General features: G+C 37.1%; 1 protein-coding gene across 1 annotated transcript; it reads right to left on the reverse strand.

Moving 5' to 3' along the window:
• Positions 1 to 4,202: 4,202 nt before the first annotated feature.
• On the reverse strand, positions 4,203 to 6,035 carry LOC105054733 (cytochrome P450 89A2-like). The gene has a single exon (XM_010936318.4). The coding sequence runs from the start codon at positions 5,970 to 5,972 to the stop codon at positions 4,437 to 4,439; it is 1,536 nt and encodes a 511-aa protein (XP_010934620.1). The 5' UTR covers positions 5,973 to 6,035; the 3' UTR covers positions 4,203 to 4,436.
• Positions 6,036 to 10,581: the final 4,546 nt, after the last annotated feature.

Below are 10,581 nucleotides of genomic sequence, written 5' to 3' on the forward strand. Positions count from 1 at the left end.
ACATAAAAATATGTAATACAAGTGATCATATAAAAGCATCCTTATCTCTAATAGTCTTAGACTCAAGTATAGTGAATACCGATTTACTCTCCGATCTATGAACCAAGAGGCAAAATATTCTGTTTAACATCATCTTGCACATGATATAGTTGCTCTTTTACATAATCAATTCAAATATGAAAATCATAGACGATCGTGGATGATGGAAAATTATGATAAATGACCATAATACTAAATCAAATACCTCTCTAGGATCAACCAATTAATTTTTGAGTTTATTGATCCACTGATCCATATGATATCTAGAAAGAGAAAGAGAGAAAATGAAGAGAAAAAAAAGCTGAAGAAGAGAGAGAAAGAGAAGAGAGAGGGAGGAGAGAGTCAAAATATTATTCTTTCCTTTTCTTTTTGCCCTTTCTTCTTCCTACTCATCTTCTTAGAAAACAGATGAAAGGTGGCTTATGTTTTTGATCTAAATGGAGGAAAGCCGAGTCAGTTGACAGCAGCGACTTTCGATAGCTCCGACTTTTGGCAGCCCGAGCACGGCCACGTCCAGCAGCGACGACCAAGTCGACGGAAGAAGAAAAGAAAGAAAAAACAAGGAAAAAGAATAGGGCATCCAATCTGGCAATTAATCACTCCAATCCAGTCGACAGTGGCAGCCTTAGCATCATGAAAGAGAGAAGAAGGATCAAGGACCCTTGTCTCAACTCCGGTGAGGCTTCAAAGCTATCTCAATGAAGGTTTCAATGGAAAGGCACAATGAAGATCAGTGCTATTAACCGGCAACGATCGAGGGCACACTCAATTGGGCACACTCAATTGGGAACGAATTCTCTGCTGTACTGAAAAAGTATCATAGGATGCTGTGCATACTTCAGAAATGTCCATCAAAAGATAAGTTGCCGTGCGCTTACGCGTGTGCGTTAAAATACTAAGAAAAGAGAAATAGATAAAATCTAAGAGTATTTGAATAGTTTAGACAAATACTTTCGTAAATAAAAGGGGAGACTTTATAGAGAAGAAATCCTATGATTCGCCCAAATCCGATGGCCCTCCGGTTGGGAGTTTTCCTCCCCCTTCTTGTGTTCGGTGCCTGCGAGCGGACCAAAAGGCCTATTCGATCCGGCCCAGAAAAAGAACCCAGTTTCAAGCCGCTCCGGTGGAGTTAGGTATCATACTATCTCACTGACAAATTAGTCAAAGCGCAGGAGCGACCCATCCTGGAGAGGTTCCATAAGTATCTACCGATACCAGCCCTTTAGAATGGAACAAATAATAAAATAGTGAACTAATTTGAAGATATAGAGAGGCTAATAGTGCTGGAAAGTGGGTGGCTTCATACATTGCACTTTATGATTTGGGACTTTTTGGCACCCATTCCTACATAGTTCCATGGTCCTCTTGTTTTCAGGCTCTGCTAGTTCTGTTTATTATAACGTTGTGTAAATTGCTGCCACAAAATGAACTAGTTTGTAGCTAGAAGAACAAGAAGCAAATAAAAAGGAAAAAGGGCAAAGATTGTTTCCATCTTAACTCTCATTATAGAAAGTTGTTTTTGACTAAAATCAAGAACACGTTGGGCATCCATATGCATGCCTTTTCCGAAACTACAAAACACATCCAAAAAAGATAATCATGTCTCTCAACCCTCTTAATAACATCTTGTCCCTTGTTCACTACAAAACTAATGTCTAGCTATTTCCAGGGGGAGTAAGGTATGAAATCATGTAGAAATATATCACTTGTGCAAGTTTCTTGGATGAAGATAGCATTTAGCTTGATTTACTTGATAACTTGGGTAAGGATAAGGAGAGAACATTGATTAAGATCTGAAAGTTTTTAATGATTCTATTTTCAATAAATTAGGCTTTCTTTCTTGAGAGTAAAACTGCTCCTCTCAAATCTAGCATCTAGGCACTCAAGTTAACAGAGAGGGGCGCCTAGAATAGTGATACTGGAAGAGTAGAAAAAATATATTAAAAAAGGCCTAATGCTATGAACTCGAGAAAATGGCAACCAAGTATAGAATAGGAGCAAGCAAGCTAAGATTTCATAATTATTTCTCCTTGCTTCTACGTCTCTTATATAAATTTTTTTGACTCAATGAATTATTGGTGCTTTGAATCATGTTCGTCAGAAAAATAGAAAAAATTATGGTGTTAATATACATTTGAAGTTAAACTTAACAAAAAACATAATATTTGTTAGTAATTGCTATACCATTGATCATGATCTAAGATAAATAACATATACTTGAAAACTAAATATCTGTTAGTTCTTGCTTATGCATCAAGTCAAAAAAAAAAAAAAAAAGAGAAAAGAATGATGGTGATATAGTTAATAAGCAAAAAATTGTATAAACTATATAATTTGCAATTCCTAGCAACAGATCTTAATCTGAATATTTTAAAATATATAATTAAATTTCAATTATGTTTCTGAATTGTATATCAAACCGGAACATGAAAAAATACCAAACAACCAATGAGATGGCCTTATTTATTTATGACTGGTGCTTCTATTGACTCTCCTTGGGAACTACCTGAGGCATGAGTTCTTTGTGTTCTATACTCAACTCTATAACCAGAACATGGTTTCTAAAGTGCAGCAACTGAGTTGGAATACTCTTTAATTTGGAATTGAATTAGAGAGGTTCAATTCCAAATTATGGATCATTCATGTATTGCAGAATAACTTATGATTAATTTGATGAATAAATTCCTAGTTTGGATAGGGGGTTTTTTGTTTTTCTCCTCAGCACCCTCCTATTCAAAAAAAGAGAAATTTATGAAAGCCTAGGGAGGCTTCAACCTTTGTTCTTTCCTAACGAGACTTGTGAAGATCAACTCATGATAACAAAAGCAGCCCTATCTGCTCTCGTTTAGATTAAGAATTCAATTAGATGTCAGATGCATTCTTAACTAGTATAAGTTATAATTAATATAAGTCCAGCTACAAATCATCCAAACATCACAACACTATATAAAGAGTCCAAAAAAAAACCTTATATCATTATAATAAAGCACTGCCTAAATTCATATTTATTGTTATAACAATTATAATAATTAGATGAGCCCTACGTGTCCTCTGCTCTATATATTGTACATGTAGGGTGCTCCAACTATTGCACCGATCATAAATGGCCGTGATTGGAGGACCAACCCTATATAGTTGACAGGCAAATCACAAAGGATCTTGATTTTTATGTTATAATAATCTATTATAATGATAAATAAAATGTTATAATAGCCATTATTTTATCCATTATTATTACATATAATTTAATAAAGATTTCTTGGTTTCCCGTTGATGTCTATCCGCTTCCGATGCATAGATTTAAGAGAAGAGTCACAGACCCTTAGGTTGTATTTGATAGCCGACAATCTATTCAGATTGTTGGTAATTTAATATGATAATCTAGATTAATGTATTTGGTATGCTTTTTAGATGGTAATCTAGATTATTTTGACAATCCAGATTGCCTCTCGTTGCCCAACCCTTCTCCTCCCCCCATCCCTCTCCGCATGCACCCTTGCTCCTCCATCTCTTTTTGCCTGCTTGAGGCTCCTCCATCCCAAAATTATTAAGGATATTTTAAAAATTTAATTTTACATTACCGATAATCTTATTATCATACCAAGTATGTTAATCAAGATTTTCAATAATTTTACTACAATGTTATTTGTATGTATCAAATATAATAATCAATATTACTAATAATTTAATAATGATAATCTATCCTGAAGATAATCTATATTATCATTCAAAATTATCTGGTGACGAACCAAACATTACTTAAGGTGTGGCCAATGCCTCTACATAAGAAGCAGACAATAGCGTTCCAATTTCTTTTTTAAGTCCCCTGCTTCTCCGCGTATAAAGAAGCGGCTTTTCTTAAATCTACTAGCTCATCATCAACCTTTAGGTATGTTTTTCCTCGTATCCTGTTGCAAGATAGAGCTACACTTGAATCCAGTGGTTCCTCTTGTCAAATGTTTAAAAGTGCCCATCTGTTCCATTTGTTCCTTGAACTTCATATCTTAAGTTCGACAACCCTCCTAGCCTTCTAGAAGAGTTCATACTGATCACGCTTGAAGCCAGTTTGAGCTCTAACGCTTCCTTACTATATTCTTTTCTTGGAATGGTGGGAACACCTAGTCCCATCCACTCATAACTGAAGTAGCTCTATTCTCCAACCATTCCTAACCATCCAGACCTTGATAAAACTGGAGTTTTACAGCCCAACATCCATGGAGTATAGAAACAAGCTCATGGAGTATAAGAAGAGCACCACCGTCTCGTATGGGCAACGGTGTGCAGCCATTAAACAAAAGAAAAAAAAAAAAAGAAAAAGGGTAAGTCTAAGAAGAAAAAATTCAAACAGAATTGCTGCGCTGCAGCTTTACTAATTGCAGTGCTTCATCACCAGACTGCTATATCTTCCTCCGTGGAAGTATGCATGCCCGGAGAGGATTCTTCATGACAACGGTGAATTCCGGCTTCTCAGACAAGTCCACCTCCTCCCCATCCACGGGTTTCCACTCGAATTCCCTCACCAAATTGGCCACAAAGTACTCGAGATGCAGCATGGCGAGCACAAGCCCCGGGCATATCCTCCTCCCCACCCCAAACGGCATCATCTTGATCTCCCTACTCCCCGTTATATCCACCCCCTCCCCCGTCCCCCCGGCCAAGAACCTCTCCGGTTTGAACTCCATCGGCTCCTCCCACACCTTCCCATCCCTACCAATCTCCGCCACCATGAAATTAATCGCAGCCCCTTTCGGTATCAAATACCCATCCAAGATCACGTCCTCCGTCACGGTGTGCATCAGCACGAAGTGGCCCGGCGGGTGGCGCCGCAGCCCTTCCATGATCACCGCCTTCAAATACGGCATCTTCTGCAAGTCCTCCTCCTTGATCTCCTCTCCCTCGCTCCCCACCGCCCCATCAATTTCTTCCATTAACTTCGCTTGTATCTCTTGGTGCTTCACCAGGTTCGCCATGATCCATTGCAACGCCGTCGAGGTTGTGTCCGTGCCTGCGTTCAGAAACTCCGAGCACAAGGCCACCATCTCCGGCTCTGTTAACTTCCTTCCCCCTTCTTCCGAGAGTTCGATGTCCAGAAGGGAATCGACATAGGAGTAGACGAACCTTTCCTCTTCGCTCTTCTGCCGTTGTTGCTGTTTCTTGAATTCTTTTCGAGCTCTGATCAATGGGACGAATAGCTCTGCCTGTCTCTGACGCATTTGGAGAGCCGTCTTTAACCTATCTCTGAAGATGTACCTCGAGATTCTTGGAGCGAAGGCGAGGACGTAGAGTTTTCTGCCGTAAAGGAGGGGACTCTTTTGAGCGATCTCGATGTCCTTGATGGCCTTCTCGTCTAACTTCTCGCCGAAGCACATGAGAACCAATAAACAGAACATGGCGAATCGAAAGCTCTCCACGGCAGTGACCGCGCCGGCGTCGTTCGAAGCGGCTTGGGATCGGAGGTGGTTGGTGAGGACTTGAAGGACCCAGGCGCGGCCGTGGGCATAGAGCTTGACGCGGGAGGAGTGGAGGATCTCGGAGATGAGGTTGCGGCGGAGCAGGCGCCAGAGGGGCCCATAGGCGGCACCGGAGATGATATGGTCGCGGATGAGGAAACTGGTGGCGGGGAGTTTGGGGCCGCGGTCGGAGAAGGTGGCTCCATGCTCGACGAGGGCCCGGTGGGCGAGGGTCCGGTCGGAGATGACGATGAAGGGGCGGGAGCCTATGTGGAGGGTGACGATGGGACCATACTGACCGTGGAGTTCCCGGAGGATGGTCTCCACGTCTTGAAAGGACCGTCGGAGCCAGAAAAGGTTGCCGATGATCGGCACGGCGGGGGGGCCCGGGGGGAGCCCTCTCTTCTTGGTTGCAGGGCGGAGGAGGAGACCGAGGGCAGTGGCAAAGGAAAGGGAGAGCAGGACAAGGTGCCAAATATCCATGCCTTGTTTCTTAACTTGCTTTCTCTGGTTTCTACTGCGGCCTTGAAAGGACTCGTTTTGGGGGGGGGGCGGCGCGGCGGGGCGGCGCTTAAAAGGACTCGTTTTGGTTGACGGAAGTTTTTATTTGATTAAAATTCTAAGAGAAGGAAGGATGAAAAAAAAAAAATATTTTTTATAAAAAATTATTATTTATATTTTATAAAAAATAAAAATTTAAGATAGATTTTAATATTTTTTATGATATGAAAAGTGATGATATTTTTTTTTTAAATACTCTTTGAAGATCCATAGCTAAAATTTAGTAAAATATCAATGAATAGATAAAATGAAATATTGAATAATAATATAATATTATATTTATATTAATATTTATTATATTTTAATATTATTTTAATATTTACATTAATATAATATTTTTATTAATATTAATATAATATTTATATTAATATAATATAATATTTATATCTATATTAATAAATTTATTATATTAAAATATTCATATTATATTAATATAATGTTAATATATTAGCATTATATTAAAATAATAAATTATTATGGTCTAATGTTATATTATAATATATTAATATAAATATAATATTTATATTTATATAAATTTTATGAGTAAAAATGTATGGTTTTATATCTACTAAGGGTATAATAGGTATTTTACATAATTTTTCAAGAAAAATAGGTGCTCATCCTAACATAAGTAATTTTATGATAAGTCATCTTCCTGTGGTCAACCAAATATACCAAAATTTTATTCGTAGGAATTTCTTGAAAAGTTACTTTCTAGGAAGAAAAGTTCTTCCCACGAACCAAATGAGTCCAAAGAGGAATGCGAGTACTTAAATGAGTGGTGGTGGATTTTAAGAGGGTGTTTGGTATGCAATAATTCATACAGGATTAAGAATGATGTGGATGAAAATAATGAGATCACTATATTTGGTTGTATCTGATCGTAATGATTTTAAATTATTTTCACTCCTCAAATCACCATCCAACGGAGCGATAGAAAACCCGTGGGTATCCAACATCACTCTATCACGGTGATCTTGTATTATAATATATTAACTAAAATACTCTCATGATTGAGAAACTTTCGTGAGATGAAATCATTTTTTTTTCAGTGATATTTTTTTCACGCGCGTGAGGTGGATAGTTGAGGCATCTTCTCCATAAAGGAGAGGAATGCCTGCTGACTAGTTGGGGCATTATCTCTACGAAAGGAAAAGAAAATCTTTCCTTCTCTCGTAGTGTTGATTAGAAAGAGAAAAAATCTATTTGATTTTGTTTTAAATTTTTTTTCTATTTTAATCCTCAATCCTAACTTCCAAACAAGTTATCAGGGATATTTTTAGCATTATATGATCGGTGATCTTGAATTTTCATAGCATACTAAACTAGTAGCTTGTACATATCCAAAGATCTTTAATCACTGCACTATAGCAAATCAAACATAGTAATCTTAGATCACTAGAGATTAGATCATCTCAAGATTTGAATCACCAGTGATCTTAGATCATCATAGTGATCCAAGTTTGTTTTTGGTCAGTGGTGGTGGGCAGCTTCTATGTGCCAATGGGATGTAGACTACTCTTGATGAGTTGCTTTGGTTTCTCTTCAGTGCTCCCATGTATGATAAGGAAAATTTTTTGTGCATCACGAGTAATATAGAAAATTCAACATGGAGCGCACTATCTTATCTGATTGATCCACATAGCCACCACTTTCTAATGCGTATTTATTGTTTACAATTTTATTTTTTTTATTTAAAATTTTGAATGATGAAAATACTCTTGCTCTCTGAATAAAATTATGACATCTTATGTCAAAATTATGACACCTACATGAAGGAAGTCATAATTTAGCGCAGGATGTTATAATATGTTACAGGATGTTATAATTTTTTTCAAAGAGCAAGGATATTTTTGTCATTCAAAATTTTTAAACAAAAAAATAGAACTGCACGTATTAAATGTAAAAAGTGGTTAGACAAAATTGTGTCTCCCATATTATGATATTTTGAGCCATATTTTGACATCCTGCGTATAGGAAGTCATAATTTGACGCATAATGTCATAATATGCCATAGGATGTCATAATTTTTTGGACCATATTATGACATCGTGTAGAAAGTTATAATTTGACATACGATACCATAATATGCCACAGGATATCATAATTTTTTTAAAAGAAGAGGAATATTTTCGTCATTCAAAATTTTAAATGAAAAAACGAAACTGCAGGCATTAAATGTGCATTGAAAAGTGATGGCTATATGGACCAATCAGGTAAGATGGTGCACTCCACGTCAGATTTTCTACACTGCCCATGCTGCACAAAGAATTTCTTGTGTGATAATTGTTTAAAAACTATGGGCATTAAAATGTTACATGGCCGGCCCTTATCATGATACAAAACTATAGAACTACGATTAAACTACAAAACTATAATTGATGCAACATAAAGTAGACTCGCAGCTAGTTTAAATTTTAAAGGATGTTTTGGTTATCAAAACTGACACAAGTGGTTAAAATATCCATAATTTTTTTTGATAAAAAAATCCATAATTCAAGCAGGGTATCGTAGCACTATCTTGTTGGCGTTTAAGCTCATCCCAATGGACGTGGGATGATGAGGCTATTGATTTCAACGTTAGCGGGAAGTAATTGACTTGTTAAACGCATGTCAAAGGTTCTAGATATCCCTCATCCAGGATGATAAGATTATTGGATTTTTGAGGAGAAAGAATTTATCCAAAATTTTAAATAATAAGAGGTATCCCAAGATATACCAACCTGGATGTTGCGATGATTGACAAACAGTCAGGAATGATACCGCGTTTCAATAACCACTGGAATATTCTGTCGGATCTTGAATCTTTAGATTTATCTCCTATGAGATTGATTGAAATATTTATTTATTTATTTTAGTACACGGAGAAGTCCTATTGTTAGTGTGCGTTCTAGATCTCCGCTTGTTACTCGTAAAGTAATTGGACACCAAGTTTCTTGGTCATTAAGCATCTTTTCTCCTGGTCACAACTGATAAGTAGCGTGGGTGACGCAAGCGCTTAGCTTAGCAGCCTGTGGCTAGTTTTGGTGAACGTCAACGAGGAGACACGGCTAGACGCAAGAAGAAGAAGAAATAAAATAAATGAACAATATCTCTCCATGAAGGGATGCAAACAAATATTTTACCATATGAAAATTTAGATATTGAAATAAAAGTAGCCAGCCCTGGCCGCAATCCCCAGCTCCACAAATAGACCTTCTAGAACTCTTGACTTATTGTAGGAGAAGTCATTCCTTTACGAGGAAGGCTGCGAGGTTAGTTGGAAGAGGAGGGTGTGATCATATTATTACAAAAATATGATTTGTAATAACAACTTATTTGATTTTGTTATTACAAAAAGAAGAGGGTGTGATCATATTAGCTTTCATGCATAAAATTAATATAACTTCTAAAAATTTAAATTAGTTGGGATATTTGTACGCATGCTTAGGTCAAACAAAAATTTTTCCAATATGAATATTCTAAGTTGCCCATCTTGCTGCTTCATCATCCCAAATACTTCTCAATTTGGTCCGTGAATGAAGCTACTCGTCGATATCTAATATGAACGCGCGTTGGTTTGCATGGGTAGATTGCACGTTTTTGGACTATCCTCCATTGTTGATACCATCTAGATTGCCTCATGATCATTGTCTTGCCTCCTTGCCGAATTGTCTCCTCCCATTGTACCGTGTTAACTTTTTCCAAAAGGAAATAACTAGGAATGTTTGATTATAGGGAAAACTAAATAAAAGAAAAAGAAAAAGGGAAAATATTTTCTGAAACAAGAAAAAAATCTAGTCAGACTTAAAATATCTACTTTTGGAATTTATGCGGCTAGCAAATTTGATTTTTCTAAATTCTTCTATTTTTCAGATTTCTTTGAAGAAACCAAAAATACTCTAAGCCAATGACAGGACTAAGCTAAAGCTCTTCGCTGGGTGTGCTAGTCGCAACATTAGACCGAGTTGAAATTTCTGGACGTTCCAGTTGTGAGCCCAAACTTCCATCTACCTGTCACATTTTAAAGACAAACAATTAAGTTTCTATGGGCCATGGCTCCAAATGTACCATTCACCACTCTTAATAGATGAAGATTAATCTCTTTTAAAAATACCCGAATCACACTGTTATTTCTTGCTTTTGATAGAACCAAAGCGAACAACAGAATCCAACTCTAACAAACCATAACCATCTGAAAGGTTTTAGATTATGGTAGAAAAAATATTGGTTGGATCAGATCCACCAACTCCATGGTAGACCAGTCCAACCACGAAGCAATACTCACAACCAAATCTATTTTTGCTCCATTTTTTCTTAAGTTCTTTTCTTTCATATTTGCGTGTATTGCTCTATGGTTGGTTGATCCACCTCTAAACTGTTGGACCACATCCAATTAATAATTTTTTAAAATATTAAATTTATTCCTCCATATTTTTTAGAACAAATACTCATGAACGGAGCCCTGTAAATAGCTTCGTGCTCTGTTGTAGATGATAAATATCTTGATCTTATAACGTGGTCAAACTTTATTCTGTTAGATAGTGTTTGG

The sequence above is a fragment of the Elaeis guineensis genome, chromosome 12, assembly GCF_000442705.2.
Source record: "Elaeis guineensis isolate ETL-2024a chromosome 12, EG11, whole genome shotgun sequence".
In the NCBI taxonomy this organism is placed as follows: domain Eukaryota; kingdom Viridiplantae; phylum Streptophyta; class Magnoliopsida; order Arecales; family Arecaceae; genus Elaeis; species Elaeis guineensis.

Coding starts and splice junctions, on each gene's coding strand:
- LOC105054733 (XM_010936318.4), bottom strand. CDS start 5,972: ATGGATATTTGGCACCTTGTCCTGCTCTCCCTTTCCTTTGCCACTGCC.